Below are 27,859 nucleotides of genomic sequence, written 5' to 3'. Positions count from 1 at the left end.
TATAAGTTTTGACTTACCCTTGTATGTACACACACACACACACACATACAGAATATAAACCCTGAAAATCAGTTGATCGTGAAAGAATATGAATTTGAAATCCAGCCAAGAGAAATATGAAACACCTACCTATTTCAAAACTAACCAAACACAAAACAAAAATCTTAATTTCAAAAAAACTGAAAATTACTTAACAAACTGAAAGATGGATAAAGACGCAATTTAAAAGAAGCCAGAAGCCAATTTGCTTATTTTTTAAATTTTGGATTCTTAAAGACTCAAAGTTAAAATATAATTCCTTTTTCTCTACAGCTATAAAATTTATAAATAAAGTAACTAGAAACTGTAACATACCATGAAATACAGAGCTATTAATTTCTAAATATACAAGGATATTATAGAGCAGCAAAATCTCCAGGCTTCTAGTAACATTAAGCAAGTGAGCTGAAATTTCCGAGTGGATAGGGCACTTTTATCTTCCACAACAGTGTTGCAGATGCTACTTGTAAGAGTAGGACAAACTGGTTTGTTGATAAATAAATGCCTTGGCTTTCAACAAAACCAACGTAGTTCCTGTCATACAAGACTACCTCTGGCCTTGTTGATGAGTACCTTACTGACATGACCATCAACAGCATAATAGAATGCAGGTAAATGAGAAATGATTGATTTTACATATATATACATGTACAGGTGTTTGAATAGGTAGAGTATGTATTGTATTGTATGTATGTATGTATGTATATACATATATCATATTCCTTTCTGTTGATGAGTGAAGGCTCAAAATATAAAAGACTTTCTCACTTTCCCAAGTGTCAAACTAATACACTTACATGTTGTTCATATACCTGTCTACGTCTTTTGTTTATCTGTAAATTTCAACTATTTATATATATATATATATATATAGATATATATATATATATATATATATATACACACACACAATGTAGGCTGTGTAGATATAAATATTCCAGTTTGTATTTATTAACAGACAATACACACTTTTGCAACCTAACACATAATAATCTACATGTCATTAAAACTCTAATCCAATCTATGCAAACCTCAAACTACTATAAAGAAAGATTTCAATAAGCTGACCAGGAAAAGGGACAAACTTCACTCAGTTATATTTATCCCATCAAGCAAGGAGACCATAAAAAGGCGATGGGCATTGCACAAGAACCCTACTACATTCACTTTTCTTCAGGCTATCTAATTTTTTAGAGAAGAAACAATATTTCTCTACAAACATGCATACATGTATATGCCTGCATACACTAAATATTACATATATATGTGTGTGTGTGTGTGTGTGTGTATTTACATATGTATCACTATTTCCATATGTATGTACATGTACATTGGGGGAGAGTAGTTCTTTTGTCTTAATACAAGGGCTCTACTAGTTTGTTAAGGGAAATTAGGTTGTGGCTATAACTGATTTTACTGTTACTATTTTTTATGTTTTTATCAACCCGATTGCAATATAAAAGGCAAAGTTTGTTCCTGGTGGGATTTTTTTTTTCTACCTCAGAATAACAACGCAACTAAATCTTCAGCATGATAAACCATCCATCCACAACACATACACACAATTCCAAAACTTCAAAACGCAGCTTAATGAAATACCCTGACACAACCATTCATCATCTTTCTTCAACACTGATTGGTAATTACCCAAACATCAACACCACCACCATCAACACCACCTCATTTAGAAACTAGCATTTCTTTCAAATAAATTAGTATCATTTAAAATTTAGAATAACATTTTTAAAATTCTAATTATTTTATAAATTTTCAGATTAATTATTTTAAGTATCCCCTTCTACTATCCCCAATGAAGAACCTGTCAATGGGTGAAGTCTACTGGCCAGTATAGTCTGTTAGTTAGCTAGCCAAGGTGATATGGCTGATCAGCCAGTCCAAATAAAAGTCAGCAAGGTAACCAACCAACCAATCCACTGGTCAGCTGATCACAGAATAAATCAACCAACTAACTTAGTGGGTCAATCAACTACTGGCAAAATAGCCAAACAGTCCAGTAGATTGATGGGTTGCCAGCAAAATAACCAACCAATCAGCCAAAAAACTCTAGCTAGAAGGTTAAACTAGATTGGCAGTCAGCTTGTTGCCCAGCCAATCAAAAAGCTGCTAGCTAACTGCAAAGCTAATTAGCAGCTGGTCAGTTAGGCAATTAACCAATCAGCTTGAAGGTTATAATCTTTTCTATTATAGGCACAAGGCCTGAAATTTTGGGGGAGGGGGCCAGTCAATAAAATCGACCCCAGTACACAACTGGTACTTAATTTATCGATCCCAGAAGGATGAAAGGCAAAGTCGACCTCGGTGGAATTTGAACTCAGAATGTAAAGACAGACGAAATACTGCTAAGCATTTCGACCAGCATGCTACCAATTCTGCCAAATCAAATTACCAGTCAGTATATCAGACAGCAATAAACTAGCCCCCAACCCTTAAAATCAATGAACTGGTCAATTAACCAATGAATTAATAAGTGAATTTATTAAACCACTAGTCAGCCAGTCAGCTAGCCAACCAACCAACAGAAAAAACCAGCCAGTTGGAACTTACTGAGAGATGGTAGAGTTTTTGTTTTAATTCTGTTTTTGTTAAAAGTTTGCCTGCTTGCCTGCCTTCTTTCCTTCCTTCCTGCCAGCCCGATTAAGAACGTCTTACCTATAGTCTATAACATCATCTATATTTTTCTTGCCATGTGCACGGTGCCAGAGATCCTTTACTTTATCTATTGCTTCACTTGCAACTGACTTCTTGCCTCTATTCCAATCATCAATATCGTCTAACCTGCCAATGTGTGATGACGTTGCAGATGGTGTCGAGCGGTAGTCTTCATCATAACGGTCTCCTTCAATAATATTGGAAAGGTAAGAAAGAAAAGAGAAAAAGAGAAAAAACACAGAGGAGGGACAAACAGTAACAACAATAACAAGTGGGGAAAAAAAAATAATAGAAAATATTGTTTTACAAAATATTTTTGTTGATATGTATTTTTACTCTTTTCAGTTACTGATCATGGGAAAGCTAGGATAATCATTACCTTCTTTTACAACCAATCAATTACATCAACTCTAGTGCTTGTTTTATTATTTGATATCTATTTTACTGACTCTGGGAGGATTAAAGAAAAGGTGGATCTGGGTGAAATTTGAACTCAGAAAAAATTGGAACTAAACAGCATCAGTTATTTTGGCCAATGCTGTGCCAATTCTGCCATCCACTCACCAAACATATGAAGATTATTATGTAATTAGAAATTTATGAGACCAGTTACAGATATTTGTGGCCTATTAAGCCAGTGTTTATCTTCCATTTTGATGAGATTAAGGTTTTCTTGTTGCAGGAATTTAACTGAGCACAGTAGAATAAAAAAAGAAAACAAAAAAAACCTTGCCATTTTTATAGTGTTGTCACTACTTACAGCAGTGAATCACATAAAACCCATGGCCCATACGGAAAGTTTGGTGGATTTGGCCATTCAGAGTTAAGTGCCTTTGTTATGTATGCAATACACAAAATACTGGCTTCTCAGTTATCTGGGACCATATCAGCCAACATATCTGCATTCTCCACAATAAACTACAGAAGGGGCCACAGGTTTTAAAATACAGAAGTAGTCAATAAAAAACTAGCAGTACCAAGTGTCTATTGTTCAGACCATCACTTGAAATCATGGGTGATTCGAGAAAATATAATAACAATGATGCTGGAATAAGACAGGATACCTCAAAAGATGTATATAGCATGTGATTTTAGTGAAACTCACAAATTGGATAAGTTTTAAGCAAATTGAATAAGTGAAGCCTTTCATAAGAAATAAAGACATTTTGATTTTCTGAAGAGCTTTGCTTTAAATGACAGCAGTTTCATTTCCATAGCATATAAACTTATCCAAATTTATGAATTTTACTGAAACATTTTTGCCTAGGCAGATAAACACTAGTTTTCTTGGGCTCTGGATTTAATGAATATCACAAGCCTGGCAGTCTACCCTTTCTGTGACTTCACCACACTAATAATAATACTAATAATAATGATTTCTCATACTAGTACAAGGTCATAAACTTGTAGACTATGAAAATAGCTAATTAAATCAAACCTTGTACACGACTAGTATTATTTTATCAATACCAATCAGATGAAAAGTCAAGTCAACCCCAGAATCTGAAAAAATCAGAATATGGATGGATGGAGTTATATCCCAAAGATAAGACATTCAAGCAATCATTTCTACAACTGCAGTGGTTTAATAAGTAACAAATTAATCACAGCATTAATAATGGTAATGATAATAACAATCTCATTTATAGGAACAGAGCTTCAGATTTGTAGGTGGCCAAAAATGCAAAATTTTGACAATTATGCCTATTTTAGAGAAGCAATTCTAGCTGCTTAATAAAATCAGGTGTTCAAATAGTTTTGGAAAAAATCATAGGACTTCTTATTAGGTGATCAGAAGCATGTGTTCAGTTTAGGAACAAAATCTAAATAGCAGCAGTTGAATATGAATAATATGTATCAATGAAAACCTATCTCAATATTAGTTTGGACATCAGAATAGAGTCTGATCACTTGAGAAGGGCAGGATTTAGCAAAAGGAACTTCAGACATAATTTGCCAGGAACTTACTTCTCAACTTCAAACTAACTTTTAAAATACAAGTAGTCTCAAAGTCTCAGATTTCAAGTGGAGGAAAGTTAGAAATAACGATCCTATCTTTCCAGAAGGCAATAACCACAGAAGGGAAGTGAAAAAGAAATGTAAATCACAGATCCAGACTGTGGTGAACTTAACAGGTATGTTTACATAACTAAGCAAGTTATTTAAAATTCTTACTTTGACATGGCAGAAAGCTGATATCTGTCAAAGTCAGAATAGGGTTAGTATTATAATTTCAGATACTAAGATTATCAGTTCCCTGGAGCAACAAAAAAATTTGTACTCAGAAAAGTGAAGTATCTAAATAGCATTTTTTCTGAGTCATCTCTGCCAGTGTAAGTTTTATTTTCTTAACAGTATAAAAAAAAAATAAAAAAATAAAGCATAAAACAGAGTAAAGACCTTGTCTTGAGAACTTACTATATCTGATACCATGGCTGTCACTGGCCATTCCAATGTACTTGTCTTTTGTTTTTTTGGCTTTCTTCCGTTCATCTCTTAGCCTCTCATCATCCTGGATGAAATCAATCAATTCTTTACCTTTTTGCCGTACTGAAACAAAACAAAAATAGAAAGAAATTATTTATTTCAATATTATCATTAATATCATCAACATTGTTTTAAAGTTCACTTTTCCAGGTTTGCATAGAAAAGTTTTCTGTTTGGATGCCCTTCCTGTCACCAACCTTCAGCTGTTTCCAAGCAAGGTAATGCTTCTGCATGACTGGAAATATTTTCATGTAAGATTCAACATGAAGGACAAAGTTTGTGTGACAGTGATGCTCAATTAGAACTATTGTACATCAAGACCAACACACATACACACACAAACAAGTTTCTTTTAGCTTCCATCAACCAAAGCCACCAACAAGGCTTTGATTGGCTCAGGTTTATAGTAGAAGATACTAGCCCAAGATGCTACATAGTGGAACTGAACCAGAAACCATGTGAGTGTTGCTTTAAAATCCCAAGAAAGAATTTAGAAGTTTAACAAACTAAGATCACAACGGTACCTAACTGGGTCTCATTCATTGACAGCCAAAGGATCACTATTTCAACCTGATAACCAAAAGAATGATTTCAACTTAAACGGGTCTCATAAATGACAAAACAAAAGTTTCAAACTAGAGGCATCTCATTTCTATTTACTCGGAATATCCTAATGATTTTTCATTTTTATGTTGGGCTTCTTTCAGTTTCTGTGTACCAAATCCACTCACAAGGTTTTGGTCAGCCCAGGGCTACAGTAGAAAGCACTAGTGAGACTAAACCCAGAACCGTGTAGTTGAGTAGCAAATTTCTTACCAAACCGCCATGGTTTCCTTTGTTGAACTGTTAAGTTAAAGAGAGGTAAACACACCAACACCAGTTGTCAAGCAGTGGTCACATACACATGTATGAGCTTCTTTCAGTTTCCGCCTACCAAATCCACCCACAAGGCTTTGGTTAGACTGAGGCAATAGTAAAAGACATTTGTCTAAGGTGTCATGTAGTGGGACTGAACCTGGAACCATGTGGTTGGGAAGCAAGCTTCTTACCATACAGTCATGTCTGCACCTACATATATATGGGTTTCTCTATTAAGTGAGCAAATGTGGATATTACATTGGTATCAACAATGAGTTTAGATGTTCAATAAACTACCAATTTATTAAATTATAGGGTAAGTGGTTGAGTATTTGACTGATCCACAAGCAGAATCACAGTGACATTGTGTAATAAAGCTGACTCTTTAAATTCTATGTACAGCTCATTTGATGGGGCTCTATATGTTAGATCTAATAAATTTATGGAAGGAGAGTGCAGTGGAGTGAGACTGAATGCATGACCACACCACTGCAAAATAAACTTGTTAACAATTCAACAATACATGTCCCCAAATTTCTGTGTATATTTATGTGCAAATGCATTTCCTATTCTCATTCGATATGTGAATGAATATCTTCACATGTGTTTCTTTATTGTTTGTTTTTGCACCCCTTTCCCTATGTAGTCTGAAGAGAGTCAACCATGTTGCTAGCCTTTTTACTTTTATGTTTCTCATGCACTGGAGGACAGAGATAATACTTGTTTGAGGTTAGGTCAAGGTTGTAATGGTGACTGACTGGGGGGGAAAAAAGAGCAGTTGGGGGTTAGACTATTTTAAGCAATGGATAAGCTGGGTTCAGTTGTTCATAAAAGCTGGTTCTGCTTTGATTGTAATTGTGTTACAGTTGGCTGGGCAAAATAGTTGAAAGTAAACCAGCCAGTTTAAATGTTGTTTACATGTTTCCAGAGAAACCACCTTAGAATTAATTCCATCATTTATTACTTTATATATATTTTACTAACTTTTACATGAATGCCAAAATAGCTGAACTAACAGTACATATATGTTGAATTCATAGCCAGTACAGGTTATTTTGTTGTTTATTGGAACATGTTAATAGTTTCTGCTACTTAGGTAACTGCATCGATGCTGGAGGTGGTTGTGATAAAAATAATCATTAGAGAAAAGAAAAGAGTGAACAAACCTGAATAAATTTCCTAGTGTATACCTGATCATTTTTTTTTATCAACCCTAGAAGAATGCAAAGTAAAGTTAACCCCAGTCGAATTTGAACTCAAAAGGCAGAGTAGAAACTATAGGATTTCCTGACATGAGTGCTCAGCACAGAAATGTTGTTGGGGTTATGGTTGTTAAAGCAATGAGCTGATTTGTATAGATGTGTCTTTGCTAGTATAGATATTTTATGTGAATGAATGACTCTTGTTGAATGAAAATGTATCATATGCTGTCAGTAGGAGGTATCTTATGGTAGAGAAAGCTCAAGAGAGAGATGGAAAGTAGTAAGGTCTAGTCTGAGAATGTTGGGTGGGTGTATACAAGACTGCATGCTGACTTAAATCATGCCAAAATAAATTTTTAAAAAATAGTAAAATAAAGAGGAAGGTGATGATATGAGTAGTACGTGTTTACATGCTTGAATTCAGCCAATTGTTGGGAATAATATTTGGGAATGTTACCTGAGATAGACCACCACCATATGAAAAGCAAGAATTTACTTTCTGCTTAATACCAAAAAGCTAGAACCAAGTACCAGACCTTCTGAGTACATCTAGGATTAGAAAACTGAAAAGTTCAGCTATAACAATCTTACTATGTAAGCCAATGATTTAATTTACATTCTCATGTGATACTTGCAAATAGAAACAGTTATTTAAAGAATAACAATATGTTTATTCAAGAAAGAAAATTCTTACTTCAATATTTTCTATGGACAAAGAGATTAGTTAAATTTTATGGTTGAGGTAAGCAAGTCAGCAAGAGAATTTCTATGTAATTACTGAACTCGCTTGGTATAATATTCAAATCTCTCTCTCTAAAAAGAAATAAAGCTGGCAGAAACGTTAGCATGCCAGGCAAAATGCTTAACGGCATTCCCTCTGTCTTTTTATGTTCCGAGTTCTAAACCCTCCAAGGTCAACTTTACCATATAGGCACAGTTGTGGCTGCGTGGTAAGAAGCTTGCTTCTCAATCACAAGGTTCCAGATTCAGTCCCACTGCGTGACACCTCGGGCAAGTGAGTGGATTTGGTAGACGGAAACTGAAAGAAGCCCGTCATATATATATATATATATATATATATATATATATATATATATATTTGTATATGTGTGTGTGTGAGTGTCTGTCCCCCAACCCATCACTTGACAACCGGTGTTGGTGTGGTTACATCCCCGTAAATTAGCGGTTCGGTAAAAGAGACCGATAGAATAAGTACTAGTCTTACAAAGAATAAGTCCCGGGGTCAATCTCTTTGACCAAAACCCTTTAAGGCAGTACTCCAGCATGGCTGCAGCTAAATGACTGAAACAAGTAAAATTATAAAGAATAACCCTTTTAACAACCTTTAAAGCGAGGTCCTCATATTTTGAATTCAAAATCTTAACACCGCTTCACTCTTAATAAAGACAAGGCTAAACACATTGATGACATTCTTTCTTCAAGCAGATATCCCATTGATCACATTTTACATTCAGTGTTCAGTGCCATATATACACCAGGTTAAAGCAAACCAAGATTGCTCAACATTTTAGTTTCATAAGAGACCAGTAAAATCAATTGATACTTCAACTACATTCTTCATAGAGACATTTCATTATCTTTTTATGTTGCCCTTGCTTGGACTTTGCAACTGAGCTTTGCAGATCTATTCTGATTCTAACTTTAACAAAAAGCTACAGAATTAGTACAAGAGGCTGAGTAATCCACAGACGAAATTAAATCTGCATGAATAACAGCACGAGCACCAGAACAAGCAATGACATCTGGAATCTTATAAATTGGATAAATTTTATAACAATAAGATTGTAAAACTAGGAAATTTACATTGAATAAATTTAAAAAGGTGAGAGGAAATATAACTGCTATACATTTTTTCTCTTAAGCTGCTGCTAAGAATATAAGGCTTTTAGAAGTTGTAGCACATGCTGCAAGAAAAGTAAAGTCAATCCTTGGAAACGATCCATGAGCAACAATAGTAGGTATGATGTAGCTCATCCTCTGTAAAATATGTTTATGTTTAGGTAATCAAAATATTGTTTAACAGTTATTTCAATGTTTGAGATTAGATCTATAGTTGTAGAGTATAGCACAATACACACACACACGGGATATGCACGCACATACACAAAAAATATATTCAAAGGACCTAAAGACTATAGACTGGAGAAATGATATATTTACAAACGGCTGATAGTAATTTTCTTTTTTTTATTTTTTATCTGACCTATTCAGTCATGTCTCACGATTATAAGAGAAGCTGTAATAACTATGTGAGACAGATTTAGAAAAATTGATATTATTGTTGCTATGAAGACACAGTCAGCTGTACTTGAGCTAAACCTATAACATGCACAAAGAAATACTTAGAGTAACCCTCATAACACTCTTCATATACCATGCTTAGTCCTTATCAACGAACAAGAATTTATAAATAACCATAAAATAATTGATTATTTAAGGTGAAGTGTGTCAATTAGGGTCTTTTGTACCTGTTACTTTAACCAATCTCTCATATTATTTATAATCAAAGCTTCCAGTTTTCAAAAATGGCATTAAAAAATATATCTGAATGCATGAAATGAATTGATTTGAATAAAATGATAATTTTTTTTATACTATTAACCATACCTTCTAAATTGAAAAGGTTTTTTTGTAGGTGCAGGCAGGGCATAGATGCAATCATGGAACAGACACAGGTATGTGGTCTAGGATTCAATCTCACTGTGTGGCACATTGGGCAAATGTCTTCTATTGCCTCAGGTTAATCAATATCTTGTGAGTGAAACTGGAACTTGGAAACTGCATAGAAGCCTGTATGTGTGTGTGTACATATATATATATATGCATGTGTATATATACACACACATATATATGCATGTGTGTGTGTGTGTGTGTAGACAGACAGACAAGTAGTCAGACAGACATACATATATACATACACACACATATATGTGCATTATTTCTTGTAGCTCTGAGAGGTGGAATAAGAAAAAAAAAATTGCATATATAAAAGCGGTAAGGGTGGAGTGAAAGGAAAAGCAACCAGCCTCAAATAAGTACTTGGCTAATCCATGTCTGCATAAAGATGAACATAAAATGAATGAATGAACACTATGCAGGTTTCAAAAGGTTTGTTTGCCAAAATTCATTATGTGTACATAATCCTAAACTAGAAACATTTCTTTGTAATGAAACTGTAATAAGACATGTTAATGTCTTAGTCATTAATTTAGGGCACGATGACTTTACCTGATATAAGTTCTGAGCTCAGCTTACTCCAGTTGACATGTATCTGGTATGACATGTATCTGGGTTAGAGACACCCAGTGAAAAACCACTGAAATGTGATCTGGTATCTGTCAGAGGATAGCTGCCTCTTTTTCACCTCAGTTGGAAGTGAACCATGTATCACAGTGACACACACACTGATATCAGTTACTTTTGAAAAAGTAGAATTCATTATTTTTGACACCAAAATTAAAAAATCACAGGAAGGTATGCCTAATAGCAATACAGGATCATGAGCTCAGAAGAAGACTTGTAAGGTCTATCTTAACTTGAGATTACCAAATGAATGAATAAATGTTATTAACCTGAGCTTAGAAATAAGATACCAGATGACAATTGAGATTAAACTTGTAGAGACAGGTGTAGATATTTAAAAAAAATTATCATCTTATGGATTGATTAATAGCCTGAAAATTTATTTATATTCATGTCTTTTTTACTTCTAAATTTCATAATAGAATACTCTACAACCAGAGGTGAGATGGCGAAGACAAGAAAGCCTGTCTAGCTGTTATTAAAAGGAAGATAACATTTTCTTGTATAAAAAATGATGCTTTCATGACCTGTATGTCAGAGAAGTAATACTGTATAGCATTGAAGCATTAGCTGTATCAATACTCAAAAGAAAGCTTTAAAGAACTTAATGAAGTGGAGTGGCCATGATGTTAATGTGTGTTACATTGTGGGGTTGACTACTTATTACAATGATCTATAATATTTATTGTTTTGTTTCTAGTTAAGACGTATTACTCAAATGTACCTCAATCTAAATAACAGAATAATCAATTAGCTTTATTTTAGAGGTGCACTGATCTGCAATAAGATGTTAAGGGTCATTCAATGGAGATAATAGAGAAATAAAAGCAAAACTCCAATAATGTATATGGAAACATCTAAATCTATAAGAATCAATCAACCCATGATAACACGAAATAGTTTCTAAAATAGGTACAAGGTCACACATTTTGTGGGAGGGTAAAATCATTTAGATTGACCCTACTACTTGACTGGCACTTTTAGAACAACACTAGTACTTGACTGGTACTTATTTTATTAACCCTGTAAGGAGGAAAGACAATGTTAGCCCCAGCAAGTTTTAAACTCAAAACACATAAAGTGATATAACTAAATACTATAAGGCATTTTGTCTGATGTGCTATGATTCTACCATTCATCACTCTGATATCATGAAATAATAGATATAAAATAAATAATTAAAAAAATTAAAAACTTGCTTTCTGTATTTTATATTTGTTTGAATTGAATTAACTTAATTATTCAAAAATGGTTAAATATACACGAATAGTAATCACAATAGTAATGGTTGAATAACCTTGAGACAGTTCCCTTTGTTAAAATATGAAATGGGAATGGTACCTGCCATTCAGCTTTTTGAAATAAGGTTTAGTTTACTTTTAATTAAACAAATACATGATGATCTTTTACTTATTGCTTTGCATCAACATATGGAATGGCTTTTACAAATATGAATATTTGAATATTGTTGGAACAATGCCCTTCTGACAGATGTCTATTCAACCATTATATACAGTAGTAACTGTACTGATGCAACCACATATTTATGTAGCAGATTTAAAAGGCACTTCACAAATCCTGCCAAGTTAAAATATGAACAAGACCATGTCGTCCAACTCCTCAACATTTTACCCATCTAGCCATGGGTGGGAGAGGTAGCAGGTGGATGACAGAAGAGTCATTATATAATACAATTGGGGTAGAGTTTGAACTTGAGATTTTTATGTCACCAGTTAAAATCCAGAATAGTATTATACACAATCTTATTTTGTTGTTTTCCTTTCTTTACATTTTTTCCTTACTTAGTAAAAAAATAAGCTAAAACTATAAGATAAGTAAAGGAGATTAATTCATAGGTGCTTACTGGAGGGCTGCAGGATCTCGTCCCGTTTTTCAAATTTTTCATTCTCATCAAATTAACTTTCTTAGAAATTTTAATACTTAAAAAAAAATTATTTATCTCTTTTTTCATTTCTTTTATAACAGAATCTTCTGGAAGAGAGCCAAGACTAAGAGCATTACATTTTTTTCATTGTCTGGCTAATTTCAACACCTCACTGTCTCTATACAACTAGCAATATTTTGCTGTTTTTTTTAATGCTTTCTTAATCAATTGTAGTAAAATGTATATCATTTTGTATCAAAAGTATTAGTTTCAAATTTTGGCAAAAGGCCAGCAATTTCAGGAGGAGACAAGTTGATTACATCAACCCCAGTGCTCAACTGGTACTTATTTTATCAATACCGAAATGATGAAAGCAAAGTCAACCTCAGTGGAATTTGAACTCAGAATGTAAAGACAGACAAAATGCTACTAAGCATTTTACCCAGTGTGCTAACAATTCTGCCAGCCTGCCACCTTATTTTCTATCAAGAGTATTGCAATGTAATATATCTGGCCACCGAAACAAGCACACAGTTAATAACAGACCAATGACGGAGCTGCTACATGGTCACTCTACTTCATATCTCCTTTAACTCTAGTATTTAAACCAGCCATATTAGGTCCCAAATATTCTATCTATTGCATGTTTAACCTGTCCAGATCTGGCCTTTCACACCTAACAATGTCATACTAAAAATCAAGCAATCACATCATTGAAATCTCAAAGTTATGAGATAATGCCTGATTAATTCAAAACAGTGTGAATAGATAAGTATTACATCTCACAGAGTAATCTGAATGCTAAAGAGTTTAATATCCTATCAATTGATAAGAACAGTGGATACATTGGGCAATGTCGTTCTAGATATTCAAAAAAAAAACAAAAAAAAAACAGATGAGATGATTGTAGAGGGAATGATTTTGATCATAGTCTACTCAATGTGCGCTTACTTGGAACAAAACAACATCTTGCCAACAAAAGTGGGCTAGATTTTAAAATAGTGATTGTTAGAATAACTGTTTATTCAGCTATATTTCTTGCATGCTAATTTGTCTATCAACTGTCAATTAAGAGTAGAATACTATTGTTAGTCAGGTAAACTTAGGTATCAGAGTAATAAGATTTGTAAAAGGATGTATATAGCAAAGTTTAAAATGACAGTGTACTATGAAGTAGGAGTGGCATCTATTTTCAATCCAGAACACTGAGACATGGAAAATAGTTCTTAGCTTCCCCACTATCAATCAAAAATATGTCATTTCTATTTTTTACACCATGCTTCAATTGATTCTAGTATATGATGCATTCAGTGGAGAAAGGGAATAGTCAACATTTTAAAAAATTATCACAAAAGCTGTTTAATGATTTCCAAAGATTATCGATATTTGTATTTTTTGATTTAATGAATTATTTACAAATTTGAATACATGTCTAAGTGAGCTAATATTGTCTACTAAGTGTTGATTAACAAGAAAACAATTCAAACTTTTTTATTATATGTTTTTGATTTATAGTTAGTTTATAGATTTGATTGTTTAAGAACTTCATCATCTTCATCAACATTTAACATCTGTTTTCGATGCTGGCATGTGTTGTACAGCTTGATAGGAACTGGCAAGGTGAGGAGCTGCACCAGGTTTCATAGTCTGTTTTGGCTTGGTTTCTATAGTTGGATGCCCTTCCTAATACCAACCACTTTACACAGTATACTAGGTGCTTTTTATGTGCCACCATCACCAGTGCTTTTTACGTGACATCAATGCCAGTGCATTTTATGTGGCACCAGTACCAGTGCTTTTTATGTGGAACCAGTACCAGTATTTTTAAGTGGAACCAACACCCACACCAGTGCTTTTTATGTGGCACCATGGTTTTAGGATATCACTTCTGCTGTGTTGGGAAGGTCTTGAATGCCTTATTTACATGAAATATATTTGTCTATTATATATGGATAGCTCAAAAGAAAATTGCATATTTATAGCTATCAATGTATAACTATGTTAATTAGTGTAATCCATCATGTTTTCATTATCATCATTCAATGTTACCAAACAAACTTAATTATCAGGTAGCATTTTGACTCAACAATGCTTAGCACCATCTGTGCTCATATCTCACTTCTTTATTATTGACCTTCCAGCTTGAATTTCAATGTGAAAGAGCGTATATATATGATGATGATGATATATAAAATATCATATATATCTTGGATAATTTTGAATTGCAAACCTTTATTTATTATTGCTAAATTCCACTTCCACTGATACAAACAATATGTATGTGCATTGATTTAAAACCTCATCCCCTAAGATGATCAGGAAAAACTCTTGGTAAAACACTGTAAAATCTAAAAATTTATATTTTCCAGACAATCTCATCATTTTAAAGTTTTTGCACCGTATTTTGATTGATCCAACTTTCAATTGCTTTTAGAAAAATAACATTTCTGTAGACACAGTTTGGATTTAGAATTTATTTTTCCTAATGCAATGATTAACAACTTTGAAATCTTGCATCAGAAATAAAGCTTCTTAGTTAAAACACAGCCAAGAGAAATATATGTATATATAAGTACAGACGTAAAACTAGAGCACCTAAACTTGATCAAAGATTAGACAGGTTGTCATGTAAGAAAAAATACAAAAACAAGATTGATGAGGTTAAATCTCTGGAAAACTGAAATGATTATTAATAGTAACTCAGCTCAGAAATATAGACATAAAATTAGTGTTATTAAAAGACCAGAAAAATGAAAAACTTATTTCTATAACAACTCATCTTAGACATGGTGGAATTACTGGGAATTGGTACTTAAGGAGAGAGAGCATGCTACTAAAGGGGAGAGAATTGCTTCTAACTTAATTTTTCTCATACTGAAAAATCATTATCAAAGAGTGAAAAGAGCATACATATATTTCCATATTAATTTTCATGAGATGAAGTCCTTAAAGTCTCTGGTAGTCATAGATAGCAATATTTGGTCTACTTTCTGGATTCTTCAGCATGACATAACTCAAGACTTTAAAATTAGTTAATCTAAATTAATTTAAAAATTAAAAGTAATGTATTTCTTTCTTTTCTTTTTTTTCTTCTTCTAATATGTCTTAAGATTATGTATAACTAGCAGCTAAGCCCGGTTTCACATGGTTGGTTTGGATGATGTGGCTGTAAAACCTGCTCTGTGTAAGCATTCAACTTGTTTGGGCATGTTTACATTAAAAAACAATTTTAGAATGACTTTTTTCTGTCAAAATGCTAAAAATAATTGACCAACAAAAAAAACAAACCAACCAAGATTCAACCAAATCAAAAAATAAACCCAAATACTAAGCGAACAAAGATGAACCATCCCACTTCCATTGCGTGCACACACACACATTCACATACAACCCTTCTACATACACACACATATGTTCACACAGAGTTGAAACACTGTTTGATTTATTTTTTCAGTGTACAGTTTTCATCATCCCACTACCAAGTCTGACATCACCCTTTCTTTTTTCATTCATAAACACAAGAGTATTATCATAGCAGATTATCTCGGTAACTATGGGAGCTATGAAAAAAATACAAAGCCCAGCATCACCACCAGATCATTCTACACATCTGTGTAATGTTTCGCACAATTCCACCCAGCCGTTTGACCGTGAATCCCAAGACAAGAAAGAATCGCCCATATCAAATTTATATGTATCGATAAGGAATACAGAACAGTGTGAAATGCCTAATGGTGCAACATCATTTCTATAACAATATTTGAACTAAAGACAACATAGTTCCTTAATATCACAGTAAATTTAAACCATGTAGTTATTTCTTTTTAACACAATTAACCAGAAGAAAGAATTTAAGTATTCAGTGTCTTCATGAATTAATATGTGTTATGTTTTATAAGTGTTAAGATCCAAAGGTGTTTCATTGTACTTTGTGATCTAATTTAAAAAAAAAAAAAATTGATAAGTAATTAAGATAAACAGGAATCTGATTATAAATGTGTTTGTTTGTTTTTGCACATAAGCATGAGCATGCAACTGAATTTAGAAATAGATTATAAAATTTCAAACAGCCAATCATCCTTTCTGGAGTGGGGAATAAAGATCAGTAAAGCTATACACCAACGAAAATGAGGTGGAGGAGGTATGACCTAGTGACATGAGAAGCTTGCAGTTCAAAATATAGAATGAGATTAGTCGTGAGACAACAGAGGATGTCACTGTCCAAATTCAATTCACACTTTGTGAACTTACTTCTCTAATGTAAAGACCCTCTTGCTCGTCAAAAGAAATCTCTATTTACACCTAGAGTTTGACATAGCATTTGATAAAGTAAAACATCCAGTGAAACTGGATGTTTTACCCTGTCTAGTTTTGTCCTTGTCTGTTTTCAATTCAATTATCACTCTAACTTTTACTCCACTGGAGTTGCTATAAAATATACCAGCAAAACACTGGATATGAATATACCATCTTTACTCCTGTCTTTCACTGTGACTAACCTTGTGATCTAGACACCAGAAACAGTGGCAAGCATTTGAATACCTCATGAGCAACTAATAAGCTCATGGTTTTGATCACCACTTGAAAGAAATTCAGTTTTTACATTAGTAATGTTTTCGAGAAAGGCGAGAATATAATAAAACCTCATTCCCATTCCATATGAATTTGGAATTGGTCATAACTAACAGCAAAGTACTATGTTTTATATGGGTTCATTCCACAGTATAATTTATAGGATAAGTTGGCATGAGAAGGTCTTGGTAAACTAAGTCTACCATCCAGGTTTAATTCTCAGTTGTAACTATTTCACTTTGATAAAGTCTTTAATAAAAGCATGAGTGTCACAGATCTCATTCTCCAACTCACTGAAGCCAAATGAGGTCATTTTTTGATGGATAACTCTTCTGATTATGAAAGACTAAGCAACTGATCTCTATTTCTTGCACCATGGGTGAGAATTCATCCTTATTTCAAAACTAATATATATGTCACAATATGTAAGCCTTTAATATTAAACAGTAAATTTCTTATCTAAGCAGCCGTCCAACATCTAAGATATTGAAGGACATCAATCATTACAATAAACTGTGAAACTTTGATACTGATCTAATGGCTATACAAATACATGGGTTCAAAACATGCAAAGGCTTATTGCATTTGATATTGCATTCGCTGAGTAGACCTGCTTGAGTAAATTCATAGGAGAGAGATAGCAAATTGAAACAAACAGTCAATCAATATTTCTAACAGTGGTATTCATTCAATATTTATTATCTCTTAAGCTTTACAATTTAAAATGCATGGCACATTGAGTTCTCAAAGCTGTGTACTTGTGTACATATGCACACACATTTTGGAATTGGTAAACAAGAAATTAATGATAGCATAAAAGAAACTAATTGAAGTAGAAAATGGTCAGTTGCCTAAAATAATGTAGTGTAATTATTAATTTAGTAATTAATAAATATACATTATTATACATTCCATGGGTGCATACTTTTGTCACAGGAAAAATTTTGCACATAATGAATACTAAAAATCAGAGGGAACATCTATGTAGTCCCTATTTTTTAAAGATAATCAGGAATGTGATGACAGAATGTTGGTTACTGTATAGAACAAGTTAAGAGACTATGTAGAAGCTTCTTGATGGCCCAACACTCATCATGTTTTGCCCCTCTGCAAGTTCAATTACTGTTTGCTTTTATTTACTTGTCTAAAGATAGGTTGAACCCCTATTTCATAAATGAATAGTTAATTAAGAAGCATTCGTAAGATAATGAAAACAACAATCCTACTAACTTATTAAAGTAGAAATACTTTTACAAAACTTTTTAAAAACATCATTCTTATTCTTTTAGTCAGGTATGATAAAACTAAATTATCATTATATTCTTTCTTGTATTTGTAAACTCTATAACTTGTTAGCAATTTAGATTAGAAAGCCTCCATTTTCTTTTTTCCTTCTTCATCTTTTAGCTAACAATGAGGGACATTTCCCAGTGGTTATAAAAACCATCTGAGAAAGCAATGGGAGAGAAATAATGAGGTTAGCAATAGTTGGTACAGAAATGGAAAAGTTAAAGGTTAGTGAATTATATGGAAATCAGTTGGCAGAGAAATGAATATTCTAGAGAAGTGGTCATCATAAAAAGTAGAATTTTGAAATAAAAAACAACAGAATGTGAAGAATGAGTAAATATAATAAATAGGTTCTTTAAGTGGAGAATAGTAGCAAATGGCAGCAGAATCCATTATGGTAACAACAGAGGAGGTAAAAAGAGAGGAAAAAAAACCCCAACAAAACAGCAACATAATAATGGATGAGGAACAAAACATTTTTAATAACAATATTACTTGGCAAGCAACAGATAAAATGATCTTTTCTTGGCTAAAGGTTCTTATAGGCCAAATGATGGTGTTACTGCTCTATATGTATGGTATGGAAAAAACATACAGGAGAATATTAACATGATCAACAGCACAGCTGCTATGTTGCCACTACTGCAGGTTATAAGTGTTCGTTGACATAAATGATTAAATTAATGACTCAGACCTTGCGTTTCTCATTCCACTTTCACTGTACATTCTACTTTATGGATCTCTGATAATTTGTGTATGTGTGAGAGAGTGTATATCTCATTAGTAAAATTCACTGAAACAGCTTGTATAGTAAACAAAAATTCAATACATAGAGTGCAGGAGGTAACTCTCTTTGAATTGTTTTCAGTAACTTGATAGTGTCAGCTAAGTTAGAAAAGGTGTACAAAAATTAAAGGCATACCACTTTTTATCAACAATACAGTACCTCAGGTTTCAGTTTTCTCATCTCCTGACATGCACATTCTTACACTCTTTAGTCCTTCTTTATTATTTACACACAAATGACAAGTACATGCAATTTCAACATCTTTGTCAGATGTGAACATTCTGTATGAGACATTCTGCACTCAGCAATGTAAATATGACAACTTATTCTGTCACTACACCTTTGGGAAATACTCCACAATATAATGTACAACACAAATACTCATTAGCAACATTCAACTTAGAACATTAAACCTCCAGTTTTCAAAAAGGACCAGATGTCTACTATTGCAGAACCAACACATTCATTCCTAAACAATAATCCTTTATAAAGGTAATTAGGTACAGTAAATCATGGAGACTATTTTATTTAAAATTGAATTTCCACCTCTCTCAAGCCAAAATAGTAGAGATGGACAGCTTAACCCTTTCGTTACCAACCTGCCTGAAACCGGTTCTGGCTCTGTAGTACAAATGTCTTGTTTTCATAAGTTTTGAATTAAAATCTTCCACTAAATCTTAGTCACAATTTATGTTCCTAACACTAGCTTAATGATAACTAAATTATTTTACTAAATTCTTTGTTATGTCTAAAATAACTGAAAGTAACAGAGAGCATCTCAAAATAAATACGGTAATGAAAGGGTTAAACATATTAAAGTATCATGTGCTTTATAGTTCTGATTTCAAACCACACTAAAGCCAAATTTGCTTTTCATCCTTCTTAGTTTTATAAAATAAATATCAGTAATATAAAACAATAGAAATATACTACAATGTTTAATTGAATGCTACAGCACCACAGGAATCTTTATCAGTAAATAGCATATCAAGGACAAGTCAACCTAGTGCAACCTATGCACATCATGCTATTATAACAGCTCAAAACCAAAAACATAAGATGTAACTGAAATGAAAAACTTCAACCAGGACTCAAACAAAGTTAGATTAAACTTAGCTCACCAGAATCTCATCAATACGGACAGTGTCCCTACAGACATTCTTACAGTGTAGAGGGAGTTCATACAGACATTCTTACAATGTGGACAGTGTTCATACAGACATTCTTACACTGATGGTCATAATACAATGACTAAATGTCATTTTTGTAACTAGTTAAACGAAATCAATATTATGCACATCATACATGGGGTTGAAGGGCTATCTACAATAGATCAGATATTATATGGTACCTAGTTTGGTGCTTCATGTTTCTTAAGTCTAAGGTGTAGTACAATCAGAGGGAGGTTGGTATTGATAGCTTTCATGCAGCCTGCTGCAACATGGTTTAAATTCATGATCATGAGGGTTAGTTGCCCAGAACCTTAACATTGAAGTTTTTACTGAGTTATCAGGAATGCAATAAATTATGATCTGCAATGATTTAGGTCTACATTTTTTAGGTGGGTAAAATCAAAAAAAGGTGAACCAAAAGTCAATAAGGTGTTGCATTTTCCATAAGCATTAAGCTGAAATCTACTACTACACACTTTTTTGCAGTATCTAAACTTGGAAACAAATTTTATACATACTTCAGTTTAACTAGCAGACAGGAATATATAGTAATGCTTTTAAAAATGTTACCAACAACAGGATGCTAGTATTCCTTTGAGGGAGAACGTTTATTTTTCTTTAACTAAATGCCATGAAACTGGAGCTGAGCTATGCATTGACCCTTACAAGTTCTTTGATTCTTTGAGGGTTTTAATATCACTTTTATTCTTTAAGTTAATACTTAAAGAAATTATAACAACAATAATCTCACCACAAAATGCACACCCATACACACATGAGCTAATATATAAAGAGTAAAAAATTGGAAAATACTTACCATTCAGTCCCTGATCTTTCCCATTTTCATCTGTATAGGTATAGTTTTCAAGGCTGCGTAAATCATACAAGTGTTCCCGTGAACTGGTGACCACTCTTTCTGAACCATTCTTCACTAGGTAGGATAGCAACAGCAGAGACTGGACAAAGAAAGAAAGAAAATAATACATGTAATATTAAATGTGAAGGAAGTGGAAGGGACAATGACAACAACCTACGAACATGCTTCAATGGAAAGAAAAACACTGGCTGTATGTGTGCATGGATGAAAATGCCTGCAGGTGAGGTATTTTTAAAAGTTAGTCAGAAGAACAGAAGTGTCTATTGCCTTGGCAAGCTTCCCTTTGGTCAGATTATTGTGGCTGATGTTCATCTTGAACAGTTCTAAGTTGTCAGTGTGAGGTGGAGGATCATTAAGAATATTGGACACAAACAACATGATAATATCTTGCTGGTCCACTGTTTCACTGAATCTTAACTTGCTTTCACTGAATCTTAACCCACTGCTAATCATAGGCTTCCTGGGAAAGGTTGTTGCTGTTGTTGAGAAGCCAAATAGCAGAAAATGGTCCAGTGGCTAAAGTATTCAGGACTTGTATTGTGTATGAGAATATTCTCTGACAGCGTGTGAATTGGTTCTTTAGTTTAAGGATTAAATAGATCCTGTGACATAAGCTCAAGAGATCAGAAAACTAGCAGATCAAACTGTAAATAAACTGACAGAAGTCAATGAAAAACCACTGTCATATCTTTCTCTCAAAGCGGGTGGCACGTAAAAGCACCCACTACACTCTCAGAGTGGTTGGCATTAGGAAGGGCATCCAGCTGTAGAAACTCTGCCAAATCAGATTGGAGCCTGGTGTAGCCATCTGGTTTCACCAGTTCTCAGTCAAATCGTCCAATCCATGCTAGCATGGAAAGCGGACGTTAAACGATGATAATGATGATGATGATGATTCAGATGTTGGCATGACAGTCCATGATTACCAATACCTGTAGGTATGGAACATGTAGGGAGCATCATAAAATAGTTGGAGTGTTTATACAGAATATCTCACATTAGATCTTAGTAGTCATTGTCTTTTTTCTTTTCTTTTGTGTGTGTGTGTTGCCTTATGAATTAGTAATTAAAATATGCATTCTCTACTTTTAAAGACAATTTAAAGTAATCTAGTTTCAACCAATTCTATTTACATGCAATTATGTTGTTGTTGGCACACCGTCGCTTACGACGTCGAGGGTTCCTGTTGATCTGATCAATGGAACAGCCTGCTCGTGAAATTAACGTGCAAGTGGCTGAGCACTCCACAGACCCGTGTACCCTTAACGTAGTTCTCGGGGATATTCAGCATGACACAGTGTGACAAGGCTTACTCTTTGAATTACAGGCACAACAGAAACAGGAAGTAAAAGTGAGAGAGAAAGTTGTAGTGAAAGAGTACAGCAGGGTTCGCCACCATCCCCTGCCGGAGCCTCATGGAGCTTTAGGTGTTTTCGCTCAATAAACACTCACAACGCCCGGTCTGGGAATCGAAACCGCGATCCTATGACCGCAAGTCCGCTGCCCTAACCACTGGGCCATTGCGCCTCCACACATGCAATTATACACATACATAATAACACTAAATATTAAAGAATAAATTTCTATGATAAGTGTAACAGAGATGTAAAAAATGCTTTTTTTGTTTTTGTTTTAATAAATCTTAATCCTGATATTTTACTTTATATACTCGTCGCCAGTTCTTCTTGTTATCATGCAACATTCGTTTCCAAAGCATGCCCATTACTTCCGGGAAATGTTCGTATGTAAATGTGTACTGTGCAATTTCACCCATTAGCGAGCCATGTGGACCCCAAGCATCATCGTTTGTGGCTTCTCGTACTTTAGCCTCGACATCAGAATAGTTCATCACCACATTGGTGCTGCAGAAAATAAATTGAAAAATGACAAATAAATCTTAAATATTGAATTTGAAAATAGTTGATTATTATTATTAAATAATAAAATACACACACTACAGATTAAACTGTTGGAAAAGAAAAATTCCTAAAATTGGGCTACAATAAGTAACCTTAGATCCCAAGAACCCTCCTAAGTATCCTAACTGTCCCTAATAACACTTTTCTGGAGCTATACTAAACTGGGTTTCATGCCTATTTCTTCTATCTACCTGTTCAAATCTTTGAGGATAGTTCCTAATGCACCTAAAATTACTGGGATGCATTTTACCTGCACTCTCCATAGTCTCTGTAATTCAATGGCTAGGTCCTGGTACTTTGCTATTTTTTTTTTACACCTAGCATATTGATTTTTTCATCATTTGGGACTGTAAAGTCAATTATCTGGCACTTTCTATTCTATTTATCTACTACTAAATCAGGCCTTCTAGCGTCTAGTACTTGGTGACCCTGTTGGTAATGGTGCCACATAAAAAGCACTGGTGCTGGTGTAACTTAAAAGCATTGGTGCTGATGCCACATAAAAAGCAGCCATTATACTCTGTAAAATGGTTGCACTAGGAAGGGCATCCAACAGTAAAAACCATGCCAAAATAGACAATGGAACCAGGTATAGCTCCCAGCCTCGCCAGTTCATCAAACTGTCCAACCCATGCCAACAGGGAAAATGGATGTAAAGTAATGATGATATACTCAACCAGTCACATGCTCAGGGCATGCACACAGCAAGTCCAACAGAGATGTCATCTCATGACAAATACTGAAGTAACTGATCTATCAAGTGTGTATACATTAAGTATGATACACAGATAGCTTAAGAAATTTATAAAACCATTCATTCAAACAGATAACTATCTTATACATTTTAACAGATGGGACTAATCTTTATAATGTTGCTGAATACTTGGTCATAGTGCTAGCCATTTTATCCACAATCTAGTATAAATGAAATCTAAAGTCAGTCTGGCACACTGGGACAATGAAACTTACCTAGCAAACTGATTACCCCTCTAAACACACTACATGCAAATGGACATAGTACTTATGAGGCTTGCCAAATCACTAAAGTTATATCAAAACAGTGTTTCCCAACCAGGTGGCTATTGACAGTGCCTAGAACATTCAGGAACTTATCGGCAACATAACACAAAAAATCACCATAATTTAGGTCTGTTGAAAACAGAAAAATAAGCTTCTTGAATTTCTCAAAGTAAATTAAGCAGGAGTTTCCACAAATTATATTTCTTGATTTGGGTGTGCTGTATTTAAAAAGAAATCCACCCCACCAAACACACATACCACACAATACCAAATCACATAATTACATCATAATAACGTCAAACCTCAATGGAAAATAAGTTGGTGATAGGGTCAGATGGAAATACACAGCTGTGCACATTTTTAAAAAATGCAAGGATGAGAAACCCACTCCACCCTGTCAAACTAGTGATTCTGATTGTGAATATTATCATTATAATAATTAGTATTAAAGTTTAACTTAAGATTACATAAACCACTTAAAGTGCAATGAATTAGAAGAGGAAGAATGATTTGAATGAGTTGAAGAATTTAAGGAGGAAGTAGGGTAAATCCCAGGAATGATTAAGACATTATTCTTAGGAAGAAATGCATGTTTGCTTGCTTTTAAAAAGATTGAATCAATACATCCCAGCAACTTGGTTAATAGAATAAAAAAAAAAGAATATAATAATAATAATTTCAAATTTTGACACAAGGCCAGCAATTTTGGGGGAGGGGTTAATCAATTAAATGGATCCCAGTATTCAACTGGTACTTATTTTATTAACCTCAGTTGAATTTGAACTCAAGATGTAAAGAGCTGGAAGAAATGCTGCTAAGCATTTTGCCTGGCATGCTATCGATTTTGCCAGCTCATAAATTTATATATATATATATATATATATTATATATATATATATATCTTTTATCTATTTCAGTCATTAGACTGTAGCCATACTGGGGCACTGCCTTGAAGAGTTTTTAGTCAAACCCATGCTAGCATGGAAAGCGGACGTTAAACGATGATGATGATGATGATGATGATGATGAATCAACACCAGTACCTTTTTTTTAAGCCTGGCACTAATTCTATTGGTCCTTTTTGCCAAACTGCTATGTTATGGGAATGTAAACAAACCAACACCAGTTTTCAAACACAGACACAAAAATACACACACAAACACACACAAAAAGGTTGCCAGTACTGCCTGACTGGCCCTTGTGCCGGTGGCACATAAAAGCACCCACTACACTCTCGGCGTGGTTGACGTTAGGAAGGGCATCCAGCTGTAGAAACTCTGCCAGATCAGATTGGAGCCTGGTGCAGCCATCTGGCTCACTAGTCCTCAGTCAAACCATCCAACCCATGCCAGCATGGAAAGCGGACGCTAAATGATGATGATGATGATGATGATGATATTATTATTATAATTATTATTATAAACAAGCAAAAAAAATAGATTATAAACTTTAAAAGCAATACAGTCTGTCATTTCTATATTTCTGTGTGTTAAAGATAAAAACTGTGAAATGGAAAAATAATAGTGAATAATATAGCTTTCAGAAACCATTTAATTCATTAACTAAAATATGTTACTCAAAACTATTGTTTGTGTTTGCTAATGTAAAAAGCTTTATTTCGAAACCAAAAATATGTCAAATAACAGTAAAAGTTTGGGAATGATCACCTCTAAATTACACACAAAAAATTGTAAAAATAAAGCATTTTACACATCTTCAGGTTTTTTTTTTTTTTGTTCTTTTCCCTTTTTCAATTCCTTATTAGAGGAATGTACAAGTAGTTAAATGTTTATCATCACTTTTAAGACATTTGGATATTATTTAATAGAGATATGGTTGCTACTTTTACATAAGTGTAGCAAGTGAATAGAGGCTCCCTTAAATGCTGGAGACAAAAAAAATGCAACATTAAATGAATGACAGTATTTAGCTTTCCTATCAACTTAGGGTTCATATCCCACTGGAAATATATTCTGGTTTTTATTATGTTTGTGATGAAAGAGAAGCAGGAACAGCATGATTGAATTCTTCTAACAATAAAGACCACAGTGTTTTTTGTCTATTAAAATAAAAATATATAAGGACAACAAATTAGTAGAAACAGCAGAACACCAGACTTAATTCTACTGATAAATTTAATCTCATCCTTCTATTATTCTAAGTTCAAATCTTGCTAGGATTGAATTTATCCTTTAATGTTTTAGGATCAATAAAATAAGTACTAACAATATATTGGGGTTCATTCAGTAACTGAGCAGCTATTTAGGGAAAACAGCATTGTGACTATGTGAGAAATCAATGTTAAATTGTTAACAAATAAAAAGAATAACTACTGAAGATTTTGACACTTAGTGGAATTGTTTTGTTCACTAAACCAATTATTCACGGGAAGAGAGATAGAGCCAATGAACTTAATACACCCTCCCAGATTCTTAAGATCAACAGTTAAAATAAAGTTCATATAAAAGTATATGATACAAAGATCTATTCTCATTTTGCTGCTTTATGCTATACTTGTAAATGTCTTTGTAATCTCTATTGAAGAACTTAATTGCTTAAATATAGAGATATATATATACATATGTGCATATCCACAAGCATACATATACAAATATATGAATATGCTCAAGCATACATACATATAAAAGCACAAGTATATATATATGAATAAAAATATATATAAGCACAAGTATACATAGGAATAAAAATACATGTACACTTATGAATAAACATGCATTCGCATGCATACATACATACAAATGTGCATATGCAAGTTTGCACAAGAATGCATATAAGCATCAGCATATTTACTCATCCACCTAGACACACATACACAAGTACAGTTTTTTAAATGCATCAGCTCAAACTCAAGGCCTTTGTGTTACTGGAGTTCACAGGAATACAAAAAATGAAAATATTCTATGGACTGAGTTCTATGCCTTAAAGTGGACAAAATAATGAAAACATCAATTTATATAACTTCGATACCAACCCAGCTGAAACCAGCTCTGGCTCTGTAACACAAATGTCTTGTTTTCATAAGTTTTGAATTAAAATCTTCCACCAAATCTTAGTCACAATTTATGTTCCTAAAACTAGCTTAATGATAACTAAGTTATTTTACTATGTTATATTTAAAATAATTGAAAGAAACACAGAACGTCTCAAAATAAATACAGAAACAAAAGGGTTAACTAGCAATATGACAAATTCAAAAAAGTTATAGTCTGTATATATGTGTTTACGTGCATTATGTATACCTTGTACTTGATGAGATAGCCTTCTGTTTTTCTTTTCCTTTTTATTATTTATTTATTTTAATTTTTTTTTGCAGATATTTAAAGAAGTTAAAATATATGACCTTTCAGATTTTCAAAGAGGATAAATTGTTGGAGTGTGACTGGTTGGAACATCACCCACTAAAACTACTGAATCGTTTAATGTTTCAAGCAGTACAGTCTCTAAAATTATGCCAATATTCCAAAACGAAAGTAAAACAAACTCTGGCAAGCATAATTCTGGACAGAATGCAAAGTTCATAGAGAGGAACTGCAGAATAGTGCAACATATTGTGTCCAAAAACCATTGAACTACAGCAGTAAAAGTGACAGCAGAGCTAAACAACCACTTTACCAACTCAATGTCAACCAAAGTCATTCATCATGAGCTTCATGGGAGACTACAAATTGGTAGAATCAAAACATCAACTAGAATGCCTTGCAGTATTCATCTCAGACCTCAGCACTCTGAGTTCAAA

The 27,859-nt window shown here is 33.6% G+C and overlaps 1 protein-coding gene across 15 annotated transcripts in view; it reads right to left on the bottom strand.

Moving 5' to 3' along the window:
- The window catches only part of LOC106871733 (clathrin interactor 1), a 177,127-nt gene that overhangs the window by 75,384 nt on the left and 73,884 nt on the right, over window positions 1-27,859 (bottom strand). For 6 of the 15 annotated variants that reach the window (XM_089348097.1, XM_089348103.1, XM_089348100.1 and 3 more), the window contains exons 3-6: window positions 22,824-23,025; window positions 21,104-21,242; window positions 5,128-5,259; window positions 2,710-2,896 (exon numbers count right to left, since the gene is read on the bottom strand). In XM_089348097.1, coding sequence (XP_089204223.1) covers window positions 2,710-2,896; window positions 5,128-5,259; window positions 21,104-21,242; window positions 22,824-23,025 — 660 coding nt within the window. Of the gene's footprint in view, window positions 1-2,709; window positions 2,900-5,127; window positions 5,260-21,103; window positions 21,243-22,823; window positions 23,026-27,859 lie in introns of all 15 variants that reach the window. The other 9 variants (XM_052965741.2, XM_089348099.1, XM_052965736.2 and 6 more) reach the window with 3 other exon arrangements.

This window comes from Octopus bimaculoides, chromosome 2 (assembly GCF_046866305.1).
Source record: "Octopus bimaculoides isolate indiv1 chromosome 2, ASM4686630v1, whole genome shotgun sequence".
In the NCBI taxonomy this organism is placed as follows: domain Eukaryota; kingdom Metazoa; phylum Mollusca; class Cephalopoda; order Octopoda; family Octopodidae; genus Octopus; species Octopus bimaculoides.
The sequence above is the reverse complement of the archived record's forward strand: the minus strand, read 5'-3'. Positions and strand labels throughout refer to the sequence as shown.